This window comes from Pleurodeles waltl, chromosome 10, assembly GCF_031143425.1.
Source record: "Pleurodeles waltl isolate 20211129_DDA chromosome 10, aPleWal1.hap1.20221129, whole genome shotgun sequence".
In the NCBI taxonomy this organism is placed as follows: domain Eukaryota; kingdom Metazoa; phylum Chordata; class Amphibia; order Caudata; family Salamandridae; genus Pleurodeles; species Pleurodeles waltl.
The window spans coordinates 5,121,390-5,145,170 of NC_090449.1; the positions used below are offsets into that span (position 1 = coordinate 5,121,390).

Sequence of the window (23,781 nt, forward strand, 5' to 3'; positions counted from 1 at the left end):
GTCTGGTTCCACATGCAAGACTTCACATGAGGTCCTTGCAACACAGTGCCTAGAAGATAAGTGGAATCAGTTCTCGGACCACGGGGAAAAGAAACTGATCCTCTCACAGTATGCAATCCAATCTCTTTCATCGGGGAAACAAGCCAAGAACCTATTAGTAGGAATATCGTTCTATCAGGATCTGCCAGCTCAAACATTCATTACAGATGCCTCTCTCTAGGGATGGGTGGCTCATATGGAACTCTTGCAAACCCAAGGAGTATGGTTGGCCAAAGAAAAGCCTTATTATATCAGTTTTCTAGAATTGGCACTGAAGTCTTTCCTTCCATCATGAACAACAAAGTCCATTTTTGTTCAGACTGGCAATGCAACAATGGATTACTTGAACAAGCAAGGAGGAACTCACTCTTGACTCCTAAGTTTCTCGAAACTCAAGCCATATAGATATGGTTAATAGCCAGGAACCATAACAGCTATTCATCTTCCAGGGGTTCCGAATGTACAGGCAGATTCACTCAGCCAAGTTTTTCAAGAAAATCATGTTATAAACAACAAGGTCTTGCATGATGTTTTTCAAGACTGGGACTATCTGTAAACAGATCTGTTTGCGAGCGCAAACAACAAAAAATGCCAAGACTACACATTCAGATTCTACCGGATCGAAAGGGAATGCTCTTTTGATAGACTGGTCAAGAACATTTCATGTATTTCCCCCAGTCCCTCTCGTACCGACAATTCTCATCCAATTCTACAAGTCCAAAACGAGGATGATAATGATAGCACCGGAATGGCTTTATCCGTGGTGGTTCACAGATCTTCTTCACCTGCCAGAAAGCTCACACAGGAGATTGCCAGGCAGACAATATCTCCTGTACAAGTTTGGGGGACAGATCCTGCACTCCAGCATTCCAGCACTGAACTTGATGGCTTGGCCCTAAACTCCTCCAATATGGTCATTTAGGCTTCCAACAAGATTGCACGGATATATTATAAGAGGCTAAAAGACCTTACACAAGAAATCTTATATCTTTAGGTTTTTTTATTAAATTGCATCTTGCTGGCTGCTATAGCTGCCTATAGAAAGTCTCAATCACAAACCTCTTTCTTTAAAATATCTGTAATTCAAGACTTCCTAGAAGGGTTTCAGAAGGTATTCCCTTAAGTTATGTCACCATTTCCTTTTTGGGAACTTAACATTGTTCTCTCTAAATTAATGTGCATCCCATTTGAACTTATTCATAAACCTCTTTGCAACATCTTACGTGGAAAGCATCTTTCTTAGTGGCTGTTACATCAGCAGCAGAGTGACTAAAATTCAGGCATTATGGGCCAGATGTATCATCCGATTTTGCACTCGCAAACAGCGAAATCGGTCGTTTGCGAGTGCAAAATCGGGGTCTGCAATGCATCAACTGCATTCGCAGACCAAAAACCTAAAATTGCAAAAATTTCGATTTTCTGCGTTGCGATTCGCAAAATCCAGGTCGCAAAGCAATTCTGCAGGTGGTAACCTGGTGCAAAATTAAAAATGCAGTAAAACTGCATTTTTAAATTTGAAATGTAAAGCACACATGCCCTTTTGGCATGTGTGTACTTTACATGTGAAAAAAAAAATGGGGTGCAGGAGAGGGGGCCTTAGGCCCCCAGCACCCTGGCCCTTTGCTTTTCCCAAATTGCGATTTCTGTTTCAGAAGTCGGAATTTGCGAAATGCAAAAAATTTGCAGCTATGGGCCAACAGGCCCATAGCTGCGAATGGGGCCAGTATCGCAATTTGCGATTCGGTAATTGCATTTGCAATTTTTAAGAAATCTCAATTACCGACTCGCAAATGTGATACATGGCCCTTTGCGAGTCGGTATTGCGATTTCCTAAAAATCGCAATAACCGAATCGCAATGGGCCAGATTCATACATCTGGCCCTTAGTTCTGTCAAACCATACACAGTATTTCATGGTAATAGGGTTGTAATGGGAACTCATCCCAGTTTTCTTCCCAAGGTGGTTTCAGGTTTTCATATTAATTAAACAATTTCTTTCATAGGGGAATCTCCGTTGAAGTCATAAGCATCTGACTAGTTCCGCCCACGTGTGGGTATCCCAGAGCACCTCTTTACATGGGGGGTTATTCCAACTTTGGAGGAGTGTTAATCCGTCCCAAAAGTGACGGAAAAGTGACGGATATACCACCAGCCGTATTACGAGTTCCATAGGATATAATGGACTCGTAATACGGCTGGTGGTAAATCCGTCACTTTTCCGTCACTTTTGGGACAGATTAACACCTCCTCCAAAGTTGGAATAACCCCCATAGTCTCTTCTTAAGTGTAGACGTTCGCCTTGCTCCAGGAAGGCCTGCAGAGACACTTAAGAAAGAACATAATATGCAGCCTAGGCAAACTGGCTACAGTGGTGTAATTCTTCAGATTATAGTCAGAAAAAAAAGGTTAAAAACACCCTTATAAATGTATAATTTGAGGAAAGTTTACATCAAACCTCAAATCTCCTTCACAAACCATTTTTCTGGACAAGTAAGACATGAAGAATAGAAAGGCAGTGCAGACCCATAGGCTGCTATTATGTGAGTGGAAAACAGTGACTGTGCCTTTAAGGCTGCAAAGACCACCAGTATCCCATCATGCTCAGCAGGTGGCAGTTGCCTCAGTTCTTTTTTCCGGTACTCGGTGACAGGATCCTGGAGCACTGAACTTAGCCTTTTAGGCTTTTTTTCCTCAAAATTCACCTGTGTTTGACAAGTGTCCTTCCTGTGGAAGACAAAAGGAAAAAACAGGTCCACAAACTGTCTATATCCTTTAGCGCAATGTCCTCACTGCAAGAAGATTTCACACTGTCCCCTGAGAGAGAAGGAGAACATTAACCTCCATTGCAAGGAATAGCAGAACAGACAGCAAAGATAGTCTCAAGGTGAGACCTCAGAGCAAGGAGAGGGTCACTACCTCTACCATGGCTCTTATATCTGCCTCTTAGAGACGTGGAAAGTCCACAAAGAGAGAGCCACAAAGAAAATGCCATCTTTCCCAGTCGACGTCGAGGGACTTGAGGTTGAGACCAGGTACAGCACCAATTTGCTCCCCGCCGAGTACTGAATTACCGTCTAGGAAACAACATAGACCAACGTTGAGGCAAGGTAGGATCTACACGCCATCGACACATACATTGAGGTCGATGGCTAGAAGCATACCGACCTCGACACCAGGAAGTGATACGTCAAGGAAATCGACATTCAGGCATCGTTGACACCGCCGAGTCAGCGTCGAAGGTCGCCATCATGGTCCATTTTGACATGGAGAAGAAAGAAGGCATATATATTTGTCTCCTGAATCGGAGTACTCAAGGGTTTACTCCTCTACCTCTCCATTAGTACTGCCAGATTCACCACCACCACCACTGCCTACATTTCCTGCAGTGACTCCGGCACAGCCTCATTCACACTCCTTGTCACGGCATTGGTCACGCCACCATAGACATCGTTCAAGGTGCTCATCTTCGTCCAGGTGATCGTGACACCATAGCAATCGCTCTAGCAAAAGGATTACCGCTCTGCATCAATCAGGACATACAACATCCTCCTCTTCAATCACAAGATGCTACTCACCGACTCTGCCTGATTCACCACAACCTTGCGTCTCACCAATGGACGACATGTCCGCCTTCCAGGAGGTGTTGGTAAGGGGAGCAGCGAAAAGATGTTAAAAGAGTTCTGAAATGTTATGTAGACAAAACCAAAGATGTAAGAAACTCAGATTGTCTCTTTATTAAATATGGTCCAGTAAGAACAGGCTTCTCATCATCAAAACAAACCATTACTAGATGGATAGTTTCCTGTACACGTCTTTCATACTAGCTTGCTAGCTAAGCACATACCACAAGCGGGGAGGCTGCAACTATGAAATGTTCCCATTTCAGAAATATGTAAAGCTGCTACAAGGAGATCTGCACCTCCTTTTACTAGACATCATCTACATTCAGACTCCAGAGTGAACCCTCTAGTAGGACAGACCTCTTTGAGGAACCTTTTCGGGTGAATGTAGGAGCTGTTCTTTTCATGTTCACTTGTTGTGGGATGGGCTTGCGATTCTATGCAGTGCTTATGAGTATTGTTGAAGATCCCTGGAAGAGAAGGAAAGGTTGCTCAACTTAATCCTAGTTCTCTTCCAGGAGACGCCTCATCAAATTCATCAGCAACTATCCCACCCCCCCCAGAAAGGAACTACTACAGCTTGCAACAATTTAGTCATGCAGAATTCCTGATTTACATAAAATGACCGAACTGCCACCTGTGAATCATGATGGACTGCATGGGGTACTGTGGGCTTCTTAAAGGCACAGTGCAGGTGTTTCCCTACTATGCTTTGCATTGCAGCTGGTGGCTTACAATGTCTCATATTCCCTTTCCTTTTCCTTTTTAAAAGGTTTTGTGAAAGATATTCTATTCTCATTTTTTATTAATGACACGTTTCTATGAAATTGGTTTCTTTTTAAAATACAAATTCAATGTAATCTGACCATCTTTAGCCTTTCTTCAGGCTGTAGACATATATGCAATATACTGTGGTACACAGTTTTACGTATATGCATACATTTTCAAAATGTTCTGGGATCCTCGCACGCGGGCGTGACTATTTAGTGCTTATGACTTTGATGAGGATTCCCCTGGAAGAGAACTAGGATTATAAGTGAGTGCCTTTTCCTTCTCCTTGACCCTTGAGAGTTTCCACTCCTCACTGTAGGTCTCTCCCTGACCCATGTCCTTGTCATTGGGACCTTTCCTTGACTCTGATTCTAACCTTCTTTCTTCTTGTAGGTGCTGATATCTGAAGGACTGGGCCTCTATGCCAAGGATCCCAAGTTTGTCGCCTTTGCAAAGCGGGAGATTGCAGACGCATGTCATATGACCATTGACGAGATGGAGAGTGCTGCCAGTGACCTGCTGAGTCAGAAACGGAAGGGAAGTGCCAGCAGCGGACCCTTTAATGAGCCCTCGCCCCCACGCCAGATCTACAGTGATGAAGAGTCCCTGCGGTGCCGTGATGAGGAGGATCTGGGCGATGAAATGGCCTGTGTCACGTCCTTCTGATGTGTTGGGCTTAAGTGGGCTGGCTCAACCAGCCTGACATTCAACGACTGACTGTGTCTACTTAGAGAGTACATTGCAGGAACATGGCCCTCAGTAACACATAAGTATTGGGTGATAGGCATGGCCAGCTTGGGTATCAGAGATTGACATTGTGGGAGCATGGCCCTCAGAGATACCTAGGTATTGGGTGGTAGGCATGGCTAGTTCAGGTATCAGAAACTGATAGTCTCTACATAGAGTGGACATCGAAGGAACATGGCCTTCAGAGACACCTACTCTGTAGGCACTGGGTGGGTAGTGTGGCCAGCTCAGGTATCTCAAACTGACTGTACTTACATCTGACATTGAGAGACACCTACACACCTTGGGTAATACATGCTGGCTACAGAGTAAGCAGGTACCCTCAGACACACCTACGCACTAAGCAATGGGTGGTAGTCATGGCCAACTCAGGTATCTGAAAATGACAGTTACTACTTAAAGCGGACATCTCAGGAACATGGCCGACAGAGGCACCTACACACTGAGCATTGGGTGGTAGGCATTCTAGTGTGAAACATTGAGTAGCATATGCTGGCTAAGAAGAAGCTGGCAGGGAGGCACCTGGGGATCTTTGCACCACTGCTGTGATGCTAGGCATGACCAAGAACTATATGCAGAACAGGTGTCTCATGAAGAAGAATATTAGCACCACCTGCACACTGCTTCACTTAACAATGGTGCCCACTCTCTCCTGCACAACGTACTCTGAGCCAGCAGGCATAATTAGGGCCACACTGGGCACGAGAAGCCGGCAAAGACTGTAAAGAGTAAAGAAGTGGGCAGAAGGCCTTCAGCATTCCCTCAACACTTGTGAGACCCAAGGTGCTGCATTGAAAGGGAAGAAGAGCCTCAGGGGTGGGGCTCAAGCTCTACTTCTGCTCCCATCTCTTGGGGGTCTCTTCCCCAGACATGAAACTGTGAGTGAAAGCATCAAGAGCCGCATCTTGGTGGTCAAAAACTGAGGCTGGCCTTTCTCACAAAGCAGGACTGCACCAGCTTGGAAGAACTTCCTTGACACCTGAGGTGTCACAGCTCCCAAAGAGAACTTTTATACGTTTCTCTTGTATATGCGTTTTATTTAGTAAAAACAAAAGCAAAATAAACCACTGTGACCTTGTCCATTGTGACATTGTCTTTTCTGTTAGGCGCTATGTAGAGGGTGGGAGAGATTCTACAGAACTGGGCTCTGTAAGGCTTTCTTTGTTCTGTTCTTGTCCTTTTAGGGGTATTTTCTCCATTCCTTGAACCTCTGAATCTCCAGCTACCTTTGACTACTCTTTATTTCTGATGGATACATCTACCTGCAGTCCCTATCTGGAACTGGAATCTTTTTGATAGCTCTCCCGCACTGCCAGGGAACGCATCAACGCATCACATCACTGGAGCCATAAAGTGCACCTCATTGGCGTGATGACATTAGTCCACCTTTTCCACATCTTCAACCTGATCCAGAGCTCTTTAACTCTCCTCAGGATAAATTCATCATTCGACACTTTTTTTTTAGAAATGTTTTAATTTCAGGTGCAGTATTTTTTAAAGTTTAGTTGCCCAAACAGCTGGATTCAAGCTATGTAGAGACTCCCATCGCCAGATGTCCATCAGTGATCCTCAAGCCATCTCTATATGGTGCCTTGTATTTGACCACAAAGTCTTCAGCAATGGTAACACCTGTCAGAAGAAGAATCTCAAGTTGCTAAAGGTGCGTGAAGCCTAGATGTTTATGACTCGAGCATGCAGTGAATGGCGTGGTCAAAGAAAATCTCAACCAAGAAGCAAGTCTCCTTCGCCTCACTCTTCTAAGTCATCAAGAAGAAAGCACAAGAAGAAGAAGAAAAGACATGAATCCTGCAGAAGATCTTTAGAAAACAAGTCTCCACCAACAGCTTCACCCACTTCAGATCTAAGACAGCCCAGAAATGAAAAAAAAGAATAAGTGGAAGAAGTTGCAACTCCACCCTCTCCATCAACAAAAGTGAATCTAGCAAACCTTAGAGCCAGGACGTCACTAGACTCGGCACCAGGAAATGTTCCACCTGTTGTGCCAGCTCCAAGGCCCCAGTTTGTACATTTGTACCCAGAATTTTCAACCCCCAGGAAGGATCCTTCTCTGTTATGAATGTAGTGTTTAAGCTTTTTAACATAGTGATAGCCCTCACTAGTGCGCCTATCAGCCCCATGGGACAGCTGGCCTACTCACTGTGTGGATTTCCAGCACCATTTCAACAGGCACCTTTTATACCATTCATGCCACTGCCTCAAGTACCTTGGGCTACTACAAACCCAAATGTCAGTGGCTCCAACTGACACAGAAGTTGGCTCCACCATTGTTGTGCATTCCATTGTCTTTTCTTCTGATTTTGAGTCCCAGCAGAAAGCCGGCACTGCAATTCACATGACTGCTGCTGCATCACACACCACCAGCGCCACAACAGATGCTACTGAAGCAGACACCGCTGGTTTCACAGTCAATGCTGACTAAGCCACCACCCTTGCCTTCTACAGATCTGTTGTCCTTGCTAGCTAATCATCATTCTAGAAGGGAAACTCAAAGATTACATGAAGAACAAAGATACGTCTTTGGGGAGGATGACCCACATAATGATATTCCTGGTGAAATAGCCAAACAGGTCCTCATTATCCCAACTTTGAAAGATTAAAACACTTGAGTGGTTCTAGACAATTCCATGGAATGGGAATTGCTCTCCCCGCCGGAGTCCCTTGACCTGAAGTAACATCTTATCATGCTCTGGTAAGGAAATCTGCAGAGATGTTGGATCCTCAACTTACATCTACAGAAGTCAAGTCCAGTATTTTGACTGAGGTCCTGCATTCTTCATCTCAACCACTCCTCCCCTTCCAGAGGCCACCCCTGAGCCTATTTTAATTATCGGGGAAAACCTACCACCTCCTCTGCTGTATCTAGACAGGCAGCTCCTAATTATAAGCCTTCATTTGGGGGCACTCCTTTTTTGATGACTCCCCCATTGCCTTCAAGTTTAGTAATGCAGGCATCTTATTCCTTCAAACTGACTCCCAGTTCATTTACAACCATCTGACTGGGAATCCAAGAAAATAGGACAGTATGCTAAGATATTTTCTGCAGTAAGTGTGGCATTGAAATCTCTCAAAGCAGACTCTCTCCTTGATTAGTATGTGCATGCATTACTGGACTATAGCTCTGCAGTCATTCCTAACCTACTTGCTGAGCTTCAAGACCACTTTGAGGAGCTGATAAGAAGTGGACAGGCTGTGTCAAAACAAGTTATTCAACCAGGACTGGATACTGCAGACTCAGTAGCCAGAGTCATGGGGACATCAGTCTCTCTCAGAAGACGTGCCTGGCTGAAAAGTTCAGGAGTTATGCAGGATGTCCCAACAACATTATTGGACCAACCATTCAATGGGTCTCAGCAGATTGGTGGTAAAGCAGACTCAGCACTGGAAGGATTTTAGGAAATTAAGGCTACTGCGAGAACTCTTGGGCTACAGACTCAACCCAGAGACTACCAGCAGTTCATAGAGTTTTGTGGCTTTTGTAGAGGATTCTCCTTTTGAGGCTCCAACCATACTCAGCACAGTAACTGCAACAACAGCGGGTGAACCCTCTGTAAAGACAATATAGAGGGCATGGCAAGGGAAAACAATGTGGTTTACCCATTCATCAAGCCTTCCCTCCTATTCAGAGGGTCCAAGACATTCAGGCTATGATTCTGATGTTTCAGAATTGAGAAAGCATTTTGGTCCTGACAGTCTTGCTCTTGCTCAGTCACCTAGCCTCCTGCTTTATGTTGGTGTCCCATAGATGCTCGCACACAAGGGCCATCCAGTGGCGTCTCAGTAGGCAGTGGTTCTCTCTGAGGAGCTCTCCATTGATAGTCAAAAGCTCTGAATAGTCCCGCCCACATGCTGGGATCCCAGAGCACTCTTTAAAATATGTGTTCTTAAGTGTATATGTTCGCCTTTCTTCAGTAAGGCCCGGAGAAACACTTAAGACATGAATAGTGTGCAGCCTAGAATAAAAGGCTACAGTGGCGGATTTCTTCAGATTGTATTTAAAAAGGTTAAACCAATATTACCTACTGGCGGTCTCCAGTAGGTAGTTATTGTTAGGACCTAGATTCCATAGGAAAATAATTTTTTGTTTGACAAATCTTCACGGAATTTTCCAAACTAGTTTGCCACTCTCTTCAGCTGTTGGCTCGAACGTTTTGTGGTGATTTGTCAAGAGGAGACTGAGAAAAAGGGGGGAGGGATCCCAAAACGCATTTTCCTCATTCAGTTTCCTGTAAGGGATTTTGAACATGACTACAGACCAAAACACTAAACAAAATTAAACCAAATTTGGCAGAAAAGTAGATCTTGGTCCAAAAAAATATCTTTTTGTGATTGTGGTGTAAATCTGTTCAGTAGTTTTTTAAATATTAAAGGAAAAATAAATGTGTATATCCAGGGACACGGATCCTATGCAGATCTGACAGATCTAATGCTGACATCTATGGCTGCCAACTCTTCAACCAGAAAGTGTTGGCAGCCATCTCGGGACTCTGACTCAGCCGAGTCCCAAAAAAAAGGAAAATAATAAGAGAAGGAGGCAGGGTAGGTGTAGGAAAGTCCATCTTTTTGGCATGGTTACCACCACGTTTTTGCCTGTTGCCAGTGTGCTTAGACTGTTTTCACTGGGATCCTGCTCACCAAGACCCCAGTGACTGTGCTCTCACCTCTAAAAATGTGGTTGCCTTGGTACACTTTACACACCACAATTGGCGTAAGTCCCTAGTATATGGCACTTAGGTACCCAGTGCATTGGTACACCAGGGGTCCCCTATGGGCTGCAGCATGTATTATGGCACCCACAGGAGGCCATGCAAACGGTGTCTCCAGGCCTGCCACTGCAGCCTGCGTGAAATGGTGCATGCACCCTTTCACTACAGGTCACTGCACCAGGTCACTGTAATTCACCTCTGTGGCATGCCCTCCTACCCCAGGGCGCAGGTTGCAGGTACCTGTGTGTGTGGACACCTCTGCAAGAGGTGAGTTCCTTCAAACTCCAGTTCCAATCCCCTGGACCTCATAAGTGTGGGGAGGCCATTTTAGAAATGTCCCAGCCACACGTCACTACCTGTGGCCCAGGTACATAATGGTAACTGTGAAACTGGGCATGCTTTGTATCAAATATGTCGGAATGATACCCTAATACTGATGCCAGTATTGGTGGTATGATTCCATGCACTCTGAGACCTCCTTAGAGGACCCCCCCCAGTATTGCTTCTACCAGTCTTCCAGGGTCTGCCAGCAGCCCACGCTGCAGAAGCTCCTCAGACAGGATTCTGGCCTCCTGCTGCTTAACCAGCTCAAGCAGTGGAAGGCAGAACAAAGTATTTCCTGTGAGAGACTAGATGAACCATCTTCTCCCTTGGAAATAGGTGTTAGAGGGCTGGGGAGGGGTAGCCTCCCCGTGCCACTGGCTTGCTTTAAAGGGCACATTTGGTGCCCTCCTTGCATAATCCAGTTTGCACCAGTCCAGGGACCCCTGATCCATGCTCTGGCACAAAACTGCACAAAGGAAAGGGCAGTAACCATTCCCCTGTCCATCACCACCCCAGGGGTGGTGCCCAGAACCCCACCAGGTGACCACTTGATTCTGCCATCTTGAAACCAAGATGGGCAAAGGCCCCTGGGAGCATTTGACTGGTCAGGTTAGGCAGATGACGTCAGTGACCCCCTCTGATAGGTGGTCACCTTGCAAAGTGACCAAGCCCCCTTTTGGGCTATTTAGAGCCTTCCTCTTGGGTGGGTCCCCAGATTTAGCATGCAAGACTCCACTAGGACTCCTCTTCAACAACATCTTCTGCCCCTGCCCACCGGAACCGCTCTTGGACTCCACAGGAACTGAACAAGAATGCAACACAGAGACAACCTCTCCTTCCAACATTGTTTCCTAGGTTCCTGTCAGCACTTTGCAACATTTTCATAGCTGTGGGTTGGCAAGACTTCAGCTGCACCAAAGAAGCAAGAAGGAATCTCCCTTGGAGTGAAGGAGTCACTCTACTGCATCTGCAGGCACCTAAGGCAATGACATCCGGCTGGTGAGATCTGCTGTCCTCTGGATCTGCAAAGATTCTCCAACATAGGTGGTGGTTCTGAGGGGTCCTCTTGGTCCTCTCTGCTTCTGTCCAACTAGAGAGATGGTGAGCCCCTGCCTCTTCCTCCAGTACGGAATCCCTGTGCACCGCAACTGTTGCAGCAACCAAGGCTTGTTGACTCCTGCTTCAAGGGATCTTCAGGCTCCAAGTAGCCTCGACCAGAGCACTCTACTTATGCAAGGACAGTCTCCTCTCTGCTGCTCAAGTGGCGTAAGACTCCTCTTCAGGTGTGCTGATTGGGCCTCACTGCAACTTACTGTGCCTGCTGCCAGTGGATTGCTCGTGGGGGCTCCAACTGCTTCTGCTAGCACTTCTGTCTTCTTAGGGGGAGCCCAGATTCCCCTCCAAGGATCGAGTCCCCAGGACTTTGCTGGTCCTCTTCAGCCCTGCAAATCTTCTTAAGCTCCACTTTGCATTTGCTTGTGCTTCTTGGTGGCCCTTTTGACCACTGACCTGTCTGTAATCTGGCGACCGTCGACGGACAGCTCCTAGGTGACTTCAGGGACTCCTCTGCAGCTCCTGGTTTCCGCAGCTGGCCGTGATCCATCACTGTCGACCCGGATCTTCACCCACAGAAGAGGATACATTGCCTCCTGCCCCACCTGGACACTCCTGCATGGACTGGATTGTATCCCCTTGTTTTACATGTCCTCTTCATCCAGAATCCACCATTGGGTCCACCGGCCTGGTCCTGTTCTTGCATTTTTCCAATTTCAAGTCCCCATGTAAGCCTATGGGACAATCAGGTAACTTACATCTGCTTTCCTGGTCACTTGGGGTTTTCTAGATACTCACCTCTTGGGGTTTCATACTCTGCCAGCCGTGTGCTAACTTCCCCATACCCTCTTGTGGGGGATCCATTCTCGCATTCCATTATTTTAGTATATGGTTTGGCCCCCCCTATAGGGCCCTTGCTATTTCCAATATTGTTATGCTAATTCCTACTAATTACCTGTGCATATTTTGTGTGTATCTACCTCCAGAAAGGGGGAATTGCCTGTAGTATTCTAGTTCAATGTTAATATAATAAAGTACCTTTATTTTCGCAACACTGTGTGGTTCTTTTCATGTGTGATAAGTTACTGTGTGACTACTGTAGTATTGCAAGTGCTTCCACACTACTAGATAAGTTGTGGCTGCTCACCACAGCTACCGCTAGAGGGCCCTGGCTTCCTAGACACTGTAACACTAAAAATGGTTGCATGGACCTGGTGTAAAGTGCCAACAGTATAGGTGTCCACCAGGCCAGCCTCCTACAGTAGGATTACCTTGGCCCCCTGAGGTCTGGTGGTGAGATCTCACAGTTATGCCACTCGCCAGGGCCAAGAAACATTTTTGTAAAAATTGTGCAACAAAATTCGTGGAGGATCCACAAATTTCTGCAAATGTTTTTTTTAAAAACAAGCATGGTCTCCCTTGCTTGTTTATAGCTCAGCCTCTGGGTGGGCCCGATCCCAGAGGCAAATGTCAACAATGAAATGGAGTGGGGTGGTGCACATGCCCCCCCTCCCCATGGTTGATTTCTGCCACGGAGACTGCCACCTCCCCAGGACCAGGCCAATGTAAAATAAGGCAGGAGGGGGGCTTTGTGGTCCCTCTCCCCCAGACATTTACGGCCTCAGGGACCACCACCTCCCAAGGCATGGCCTATCTTTCTAAGGGGATAGAGCTGCGCACCCCGCCTCTTGCGTAGTTTTTGGCCCCGGGGACCACCACTTCCACAGGGCCAGCCCATGCAAATATAAAGGACGGGGTGCACCACCCCCCTCCTGGAGCCATTAATGGCCCTGGGGACTGCCACCCCCCTCACCAGGTCAGCTCCCTATGTCCCGAGGTGCCCACCCTAAGGAAATAGATGTTTGCTTTTGCTTGACAAGGGCTTTGACAAGCAAGAGTCCACTCCCAGCGGGCAGGAGAAGGCAAATTGCTCCCATTCGCTGGGAATGGACTTTTCCTCTATTCATGAAAACAGATGAAACAATTGCTCCTGCACGTAGGGGGAGCAGCATTTTTTGGTGCTTCCTGCATTTCATGAGCAATGTCTGCCCTGGCTGGAGGCGGGGAGCCGGCAAAGACCTCAGGGGAATTCAGGACCCCTCCTCTGCGGTCACCAACAGCTCACACTGGTTAGGGTCAGGGCACCCACCATGAAGTGGTCAGGCCGTGGAGAATTGGGACCATGGGGCCTAAATCGACCCAGGGAGGGGGCCATGCAGACCCCCATGCCCCCTTGCACAAATTGTCTGGGCCTCGGGAGATGGGGTCTCTGGAGCCAAAAATTGGCCCTTGGAGGAGGGGCCCTATGACCCTCCCCCCCTTTAAATAATGGTCTGTGCCCAGGGGGATTTGGTCCCGGAGCCAAAATCAGCCCAAGTAGGGGGGCCACACGGCCCCCTCCCTTTGCAGTAATTGGCTGGGCCATAGGATATGGGGTCTCTGGGGCTGAAATCGGCCCGGGAAGGGGGCTGCAAGCCCCACCTCACCTTTTAGTAATTAGGTGGGCCCCGGGGGGATATGATCCCCAGGACGTAATTGGCCTGGGGAGGGGGGCTGCCTGCATGTTGTAGGTTGATCCTGTGCCAACTACAGCCTTTGCATGTGAGGCACAGGGTTGGTGCCTGTGGAGGGTTGGCTGCAGGCCAGGACCTGTGGCTGACCCCCGCCATACACAGTCGAAGGCCAACCCCTGCCGCACACAGGTAAAGGCCATGCGCGGCAGGGGTTGGTGTAGGATAGTAGCATCTTTCTGGCATAGTTACCGGCACTTTTTGCCTGGTGTCATTGTGTTTAGACTGCAATACACTAGGATCCTGCTAACCAGGACCCCAGAGTCAGTGCTCTCGCCTGTAAATTTGATTACATGGTAACTTTTAAACCCCACACTGGGCATACTGCGCCCATGTAAGTCCCTAGTATATGGTACTCAAGTACCCAGGCCGTTGGTGCACTAGGGTTCCCCCATGGGCTGCAGCATGTATTGTGCTACCCATGGGAGCCCCAGCAAACCATGTCTGCAGGCCTGCAATTCCAGCTTGCGTGAAATGGTGCACGCACCTTTCACTTTAGATATAAGCCTTGCCTTATATTGTGGTCACTGCACTCGGACACTATAAGTTACCCCTGTGGTAGGCCCTTGAGTCCAAGGGCAGGGTGCATGGTCCTGGGTATGAGAGCACCCCTGCATGAGCAGAAGGTGCCCCTGCAAACCCCAGTCTCCATTCCCTGGACTTTGTAAGTATGGGGAAGCCATTTTAAGGTATGTAGTGGACACTGGCCAACACAACATAAAGGCTTCTCCGAACCAAAGCATGTTTGGTATCAAACATGTTGGAATCATGCAACGACACTGATTCCAGGGTCGGCATGCCAGCCCGCACTGCTGCCGACCCTAGACACTGTTCTGCTCTCCTGCTGATGAGCCTAACTCGAGCAGGGGAAGGCAGAACAAAGGATTTTTTGTAGCGTAGAGGTACGACCACCTCTCCCTTTGAAATGGATTGTCTCTGCACTGGGGTGGGGGTGGCCTCTCAGCACCACCAGGCTGCTTAGAAGGCACATTTGGTGCCCTCCTTGTATAAACCGGTTTGCACCAGTACAGGAACCGCCAGTTCCTGCTGAGGCATGAAACCACATAAAGCACAGGGAAGTGACCACCCCCTATCCAGCTCTTCCCCTAGGGAGGTGCATAGAGCTCTGCAAGATGGCCACTTGATTCTGACATTTTGGAAACAAGACCTGGAGAGGTCCCTGGGCACATCTGACTGGTTAGACCAGGTGGGTGATGTTCCTGACCCCCTCTGGTATGTGGGTCACTGGAGATCTTGTCCAACCTCTTTTTGGGGTTACTTAAGAGCTCCCCTGAGGGTGAGTCCCCAGATTGGTTGAGCCAGACTCTAAAAAAGAACTCTCTACAAGACATTTTCTGCAACCTGGCATCTGGAACTGCTTCTGGTCTGCTTAGGAACCGAAACAAGACTGTATGCAGTTGGGAGGGCTCCCACTGCAACATTGATTCTCTCCTGCAAGAATTCTCCAGCATCCGTGGCTGTGCATCCTTTGGGGTCACATGGACTCTGTTTGCATAAGAAAGCAAGAAGGAATCACCCTTGGAGTGAAGGAGTCACACCCCTGCATCCGCAGGCACCTTAAGACGACAACGATTGGCTGGTGTATCCTGCTATCTCACAGACATTGAAAGGCTCTGCAATGCAGGTGGTGGTTCTGTGGGCTTCTCCGGGACCAACTTGTCTTCTGACCAACTTGGGGTTGAATGGAATCCCTATGCACCATGACTGTGGCTCTAACTATGGCATGTTGACTCTTCCTCCAAGAGATCTTCGAGCTCTGAGAAGCCCAACCTCCAGCACTCTGCAGCTCCAAGAACAGCATCCACACTGCAATTTCTGTGACATGGGATTCCTTCTTTATTGTACTGCTGAGACCTCCCTGTGACTCTCTGTGTCTGCTGGCAGTGGGTCACTTGTGGGGGCCCAAATGATTCCTGCTGACTCTTCTGCATGCTGATGCTCATCCCTGACTCCCAGCCAAGGGTCCTCCAAAATCTGCAAACTCCTCTGCAACTTCATCTTGCATTTACCAATGCTTGGTGGTGGTTCTGCTCACCACTGTACCCACTTGCAGTCCGGCGACTTACGTGGGACACCTTGTGGGCAACTCCAAGGACCTTCTGCATCACCAGGACTCCAAATCTGAACTACTTCTTTCACCGACCTGCAGGAACTTCACCCCCAGAAGGGTGTGCATTGCTTGTTTGCACCGCCTGGACATCTCTAGGTGGCCTAGACTCTGTCCCCTTCTTTTTCAGGCTCTTCTGGTCTGGAATCTGCCTTTGGGTTCCCCCAACCTGGTCCACGTGTCTGTACAGTAGCTGGACAAACAAGGCTCCCCTTGACTCCAAATAAGATTTCCGACACCACTTTATCCCTATGCACCTGGGCTCCCTGGGCTCCCTGGTGTAGGTGCTCCACTCTTCTGGGTATCTACGGGTGGGGGCAGTATCGAACCTTCTTTGTGCCAACTGGCTTCCCTAAGGGTCCTCTGGGATGGTACCGCGACGATCCTGTCTTAGCCTATGGGACACCCGGTTAGGTAACTCCTCTGCACACGGGTGCCTGGGGAATTTCTGTTACTTACCTTGCATTACTTTGTACTACCCCTGCGCCTGGGATCCTAACAGACGTATTTTGGTTGGGCACCTCCATGCTTATACCGCTTTCATAGTATATGGTTTGCTCTCCCCATAGGTCCCATGTATTTCTGTGCTTCTCCTGTTTGTTGCAAAGTATAATTATTGTGTGTAGATATCTCCTAGTGGAAAAAGACCAAAGTTAGTCTAGTACTAGTGTTAGAATAAAGATTACTTTATTTTTGTAAATCTTGGTGTGGGTCTTTCTTGTGTGGACATCCCTGACTGACTACTGTGGTACTGCAAGTGCTTTACACCCCTCCTTAATAAGACTGAGCTGCTCTCTACAGCTACCCCTAGAGATCTTTGATTATCTAGGCACCAAAACACTATCACTAAGGGTTGCCTGGACTCAGTATTGGGTGACACACTATAGGTGTACACCATAAACTGAGCACCGCCTCCTACAGTTGGATTAACATAAGATGATTAAATATCTGATAGAGACTTCTGGATGGTTCCTTACCTTTGAATTTCCCAGACATCAGACTGGATCTGGAAGATTTTTTGTGAGCAGTACCCCTGTACGCTGGTAGGTGACATCAGTTGGCTCCGCGCGTCATTGTCGTCGTCCACATTAAAAGTGACATCGCAATCACTTATATAGGCGCCATCTCAGTGCGCTGATGTTAGTTCTCTTTTTTTTGCAATAGCGCCGATCCGGAGAAGAGCTACTCCGCTGTTGTTTTTTGACTGGATTTTTTTGACATTTTGACAACTTTGTTTTTGAGGAAATTTTCCTCCTGGTGTGTTAAAGATGTCTTTGCAGAAGACAGGCTTTAAATCATGTGGTGCCTGTCATTGCGCCATGTCGATTCCAGACCCACACCTCGTGTGTCTGTGGTGTCTCGACCACAACTCCAAGTCGTACTTGGGCTGTGGGGCCATGGCACCAAAAGCTTTGAGGGAGTGGTCCCTAAAGCTACTAGCGTCCTGTTAAGCAACACCGCGTCGAGTGACTTATAGGACATCTCGGTCCCGATCGAAGGGATGGTCATAGGACCGCTCTATGAGCCCCAAGTCCTCTTCTTCCCACTTCAAGTCATCAGATCACTCAGGAAAGAGGTATAAGAAGTGCAAGAAGTCGAAGTGTGCTTCAGCATTTCCTATCTGTCAGCCAACACAATGATGGAACATTGGCTATTGAGGCACTGTTATGCAGAGCCGTCGCCAGATTTGACTTCACACCTCCCCACTAGAACTAGAGCTCTATTCTGAAGGGTTAGGCCTTGGAGAAGAATGGGAACGGTCACTGGACCCTTTAAAATACCAGTTAGAAGGCCAAAGCATGGACTGCTGTGATGAACTGGGTGATGCCAGCAGACTGGATACACCTCCAGATGCTGGCATGCTTTCTCCTCCTACCATGGCTATGGAGGGGGGAGCAACATGTGCCATGGTCGTGAAGAGGGAGCTGAGGTCCTGGACCTTGGGTTGCCCTCAGTGGCAGTCAAGTGAAACATCTTGGCGGAAGTGCTACAGCAGGGAGCTTCCTCTTCCTAATCCCTACTCCCTTTCAACGAAGCACTGAAACCTGGTCCAAGCCCAGCACAGGGGCTCCTGTGAATAAGACAATCACCCGCCGCCAGAGCCCACATCAGGGGACCCAAACTTCCTCACACAACACCCCACCTCTGAGAGCTTGGTAGTCCAAGCCTCTATTGCTTGTGGCACGTTCCCTCACCGCACAACCAGACAGGGAATAGCTTGGAAAAGAAGATGTTTTCTTCCACCAGCACCGTGCGCTTATTGGGCCACTATTCCCACACTTTGTGGGACACGGTTGCGCGAGTGCTGCCACAGGTTTGGGCCATTTTCTCTGAAGTGCTTAAGGACGGAATAGATGCAACAAAGTTCACCATTGTGGGAAAGTACCCTCTTTTAGCATGGTTACCCCCACTTTTTGCCTGTTGTCAGTATGTTTTTGCTGTCTGCACTGGGATCCTGCTAACCAGCACCCCAGTATCTGTGCTCTCCCCTTTTAGATTTGGTTGCTTGGAGCACACAGATGCCACATTTGGCTTACTGGTGCCCTCTTATAAGTCCTCTTATAAGTCCTTAGTATATGGTACCCAGGGCATAGGGCCACCAGGGGTGCTCCTTGGGCTGCAGCATGTATGATGCCACCCATGAAAGCCCATGGAAAATGTGTCTGCAGGCCTGCCATTGCAGCCCGCGTGAAAAGTTGCATTCACCCCGATCGTAGGCCCTCCTAGCCCAGAGGCCAGGATGCAGGTACATGTGTGTGAGGGCACCCCTGCATAACCAGAGGTGCCCCCACAAACTCCAGCTCCATTTTCCTGAACTCCGTGAGTGCAGGAAAGCCATTTTACCCACATACTGGACATAGGTCACTACCTATCTTCAGCTGCATAATGGTAACTCCGAACCTGGGCATGTTTGAAATCAACCATGTCGGAATCTTACCCCAATACTGTTGCCAGTATTGGTTGTATGATCCCATGCACTCTGGGGGCTCCTTAGAGGACCCCCAGCATTGCTCCTACCTTTCCAGGAATCCCACACTGCTGCCACCCTTCAGACGGGTTTCTGCCCTCTTGCTGAGAGAGCTATCTAAAAGCTTCTGGATCCAGATTGATGCCGGGGATGTTCAAAGGGAGAGGAATCTGCAGGTAGATATTTTAGCGACCTGAAAAAGTGTTAGTGAAGGTAAGTAACCTGTTCTTTTCACTCTTAGACAATCTTACAATTTTTCTTTCTGCTCCCCGTTTTCCAGTTTATGGACTCCCCGTGCCTTCTTCTGCCCCTCCCACTGTTCTTTTGCAGTGTACATTCTATTCACTGATTTCTGCCTAAATGTCTTTTTTTTGGCGCACTAATTATATGCGTAGGAAAACATTTAGGTGGTTCATTATGTCCTTTGCTGTCTTGCACCGTCACGCCTGCGGTTGCAGTCAGACCGCCGACAGCGTGGCGTGCAGGACCGCAAAATAATGACCTCAATGAACTGGCTGCAATCCACCTGTACTACCAGTGGGGTGAGACCACCTGGCTGAAGGTTGATCACCTTCGACACGGCGGTCCACCTAACACTGCCCGCGGTATAATGAGTATCCTTATCGCCAGGCAGCTGCCCCACAAAATCCCTGCCACAACAGGACTCCCCAACCCCCCCCCATGTAGGAGCCCCCCACCCCCTGACTCCATCAGAAGATCCCATCAGAAGCCCCCCACACCCCAAGTAGCGGCACTCCCGCCCCCGGTCCCTGCACTGACCTCCCCTCCTCCCTAAGACTGTACTGACCCCCAATCCATGCACACACACACACACCACACTTACATAGATACACACACACATACACACCTACTCATACATGCACACATGGCCACAACACACACGCCCACCCCCTGCATACACGCACACATTCTCCCCCCACCCCTGCATACAGGCATGCACACAAGCACAAAGGCACTTGCACACATGCACACAAACACACAAAAAACCCCAACTCCCCTCCATTCACACACCCACATATACGCACACAACACTCAACACCGCCCCCCACCCATCTCACCCCCGTGTCAGACGATCACCTTACCTGGTGGTTGTGTAGGTCATCCGGGAGGCAACAGGGTCCATGGAGCATGCTCCGCTGCCAGGGCCCGCCAACACAGCACAGCCACTCCGTCTACAATGTTGTAATACGGCGGGTGGTGTTGTGGTGACGTGGCGAGGGAGCAAGCTCCACTAGACCACCGACCGCCAGTATGGCTGCTGGCGGCTTACCCGCCAAATAGTGGCGTAGAGCAGCCAGCAGCCATAATATGGCAGTCTGAAGACCGCCAGCGGTCATGTGGCGGGCATGACTTTGGTGGTCTACGAAATTGACCACAAAAGTCATAATGAGGGCCAAAATGTTTTTGTTGATTTTGTTTACTAAAATTTGAAAATGAAATTTTGACTGAATATCCTACGGCTCCCACCAGGCTGTGGACAATGTTTTTATTGCAAGAGCAGGAAAAAGTGAATCAGCAAATTGTGGTATTTTTCCTTGAAACTAAGTTGTAAAAAATGAAATTGAAGTAATAGCCTGTACAGATGTGTAAACTGTTCATGTAGCAAGCAGATTTCAGGACAGCTGAGTGAAGCCTCAATATGGCAAATAGCAGTCGGCAGAGATGTTTAATTCTCAGCCAGGGGATCCTCAATCAATAGTCATAAGCACTGGATATTCCCGCCTACGTGCAGGGACCCAGAGCACATATTAAAATATATATTTTCATTAAATATATATTATAATATATATATATATATATATATATATATATATATATATATATATATAACATTAAAACAATTTACTTCGAAAATTTTAGAAAACATATATATACATACATATATATATATATATCCATATATATTTATATATATATATATATATACTAGAATAATGTGCATTTATATACATCTGTGCAGCCTATATTAAAGTCTAAAAGTGCCTAATTTACAGTGAGATTTTCTTTAATAAATATTTCCCCAGCCCTAACACTTTTGTAAATCAGAAAAGAAGATCAAAGAATGCAAACACAGCCTTTATTGAAGAGAAGAACTGCAAGGAAGTGCACAGGCATTGTTAGCCAATAGACTGCATCAAAGCAAAACAAAAGAAAACTGACACCATGCCTTTAAGACCTCCAGGAGTTTCTGTATACCATCATATCCCAAGGGGGACAGGTAGGTGACAGGTCAGTTCTTTTTTCCGGGGTCTTTCCTGAAACATTGACCTCTCTCTTTTTTACTTTTTTCAAAAAATTACTTCAAAAAGCTACATTTTATCAATTTCACTCTACATTTATTTGCTTAGAGAGTAAAAGAGAATTGTTTTCTGATGGGGATTTTCATCTTTTCCTTTAAAAAATGCCTTCACTTTTTGCTAAGTGTCCATTCTGTGGCAAGAAGGCGGCACAAACTGACCCCCATTCACTCTGCATTTTATGTCTCCCTGTCACCCACCAACCTGAGTCATGCTACCACTGCCAAAACTCTCAAAAAAACTGTAAAGGACATGGCCTTCAGGAGAGGCAAAAAGCTAGAAGTGGAGCAAAAGGGCCCCTCTCAGCCACCTCTAAGGGACCTAGGGCCAGATGTATCAAAGTACCATTTAGCATTCCCTAAATAGTGAATGTTAAGAAATCGCTATTTAGAAATGCAAAATGGTATGTAAGAAAATAGCAATTCTGTAGGAAAGTACCCACTTTCTTGGCATGGTTACCCCCATTTTCTGCCTGTTGTCAGTGTGTTTGACTGTGTCTACTAGGATCCTGATAACCAGGACCCCAGTAGTTTTGCTCTCTCCTTTAAACTGTACCTTTTTCTTCCCACAATTGATATACTGGAAGTCCCTAGTATATGGTTCCTAGGTATCCAGGGCATTGGCTTTCCAGGGGAGCCCTATGGGCTGCAGCAGTTATTCTGCCACCTATAGGGAGCCCACACAAAGGGTTTTGCAGGCCTGCCATTGCAGCCTGCGTGAAACGGGTGTATGCATCTGTTTTCACTACAGGTCACTGCACCAGGTCACTGTAAGTCATCTCTATGGTAGGCCCTCTCAGCCCAGAGGCCAGGGTGCAGGTACCTTTGTGTGAGGGCAACCCTGCAGCAGCAGAGGTGCCCCCACGAACTCCAGATCCATTTTGCTGGACTTTATGAGTGTAGGGACGCCATTTTACGCATGTACTGGACATAGGTCACTAGCTATGTCCAGCTACATAAAGGTAACTCCGAACCTGGGCATGTTTGGTATCAGACATGTCAAAATCATATCCCAATACTGTTGGAAGTATCGGAAATATGATTCCATGCACTCTGGGGGCTCCTTAGAGGACCCCCAGAATTGCTACCATCAGTTTTACAGGGTTTCTGGGCAACCCAGCTGCTGCCACCCCTCAGACAGGTTTCTGCCCTCCTGCTGCTTGATGTGATCAAGACCAGGAAGACAGAACAAAGGATTTTCTTTGGGAGAGGGAGGTAACACCCTTCCCCTGCGGAAATAGGTGTGACTGGCTTGGTAGGGGAAACCTCCCCAAGCAACTGGTTTGCTTAGAAGGGCACATTTGGTGCCCTCCGTGTATAAACCAGTCCACACCGGTTCAGGACCCCACTCCCCTTTCCATCACCACCCTAGGGGTGGTGCTCAGAGCTCCTCCAGAGGGTCCCTGGTTTCCGCCATCTTGTTTCCAAAGTTGGCAGGGAATTCAGGGAGCATCTGAGGGGAGCACAGGCAGGTGACGTCAGAGCCCCTTTCTGATTGGTGCTCACCTGGCTAGGTGACCAATACCCCTTTCAATGCTATTTAGGGTCTCTCTCTCGGGTGGGTCCTCAGATTCGGTTTGCAAGACTCCAGCAGGATTCCTCTGCAACCTCCACTTCGACTTCTGGCCACTGGAACTGTGACTTGACCCTCCAGGAACCGAGAACGCTGCAATCAAGGAAGTAGGCTCTTCTGCAGCTTTGTTTCCATGACTCCTGCCAACTTTGCAACATTTCCCCGGCCATGCATCCTCCGAAAACAGCAACTCTTCAGCCTGCACAAAAAAGAAGAAGGAATCTCACTTGGAGTAAAGGAGTCTCCCCTGCAACCGCAGACACCTGCAACAACTGTTGACCAGATGCATGGATCTCCCCTCATCTTGAGCTGTGTGTATCCTGCATCACAGGGGGTGGTCCGGAGTAGTCCTCTTGGTTCTCTCTGCCAGCTGTCCAACTTTAGTGGAGGTAAGTCTTTGCCTTCCCATGCAGGACAGTACCCCCGTGCACAGCGTCTTTTGCAGCTGCCAAGGCTTGTTGGCATCTCCCCCAAGAGATCTTCAGGCAACGTGCAGCTCCAGCCCCCAGCACTCCTTCCTGCAAAGCACAGCCTCCTGCGTGGTTCTCCGGCTGCATGGAATGCTCTTTTGTAGTGCTGCGTGGGCTCCTTCTACGACTCCTGTGTCTTCATCCTGTGGGACTCTTGCGGGTACTGCCTCTGCTCCTGTGGACTCTCTGCGATGTTGAGGGTTCCCTGTGACTCCCCCTCCTGGGTTGAGTCCTACTGGGCCTGCTGATCCCCGGCAGCACCGCTTTTCTGACACCCATCTGCAATTTTCACTCCAGCGTGGGACATCATCTGCATCCATGTGGTACTCTTTTCCGGCTCCACGGCTGCAGTGCTGACCTGTTCTTCATCACTGTCGACCAACTCCTGCAAGTACAGGTGGGAGGGTAGTAGCTCCTACTTCTCCTGGACTCCACTGTGATTCTTAGACTTGGTTCCCTCTCTCCAAAGGTTTCCTTT

The 23,781-nt window shown here is 48.0% G+C and overlaps 1 protein-coding gene across 1 annotated transcript in view; it reads left to right on the forward strand.

Annotated features, from left to right (window-relative positions):
* CACNA1F (calcium voltage-gated channel subunit alpha1 F) overlaps positions 1-6,244 on the forward strand; it is a 1,139,147-nt gene extending 1,132,903 nt beyond the window's left edge. Inside the window, exon 47 of the mRNA XM_069209307.1 lies at positions 4,823-6,244. Within this exon, the coding sequence (XP_069065408.1) occupies positions 4,823-5,095 (273 nt within the window). The 3' untranslated portion in view covers positions 5,096-6,244. The remainder of the gene's footprint in view (positions 1-4,822) is intronic.
* Positions 6,245-23,781: the final 17,537 nt, after the last annotated feature.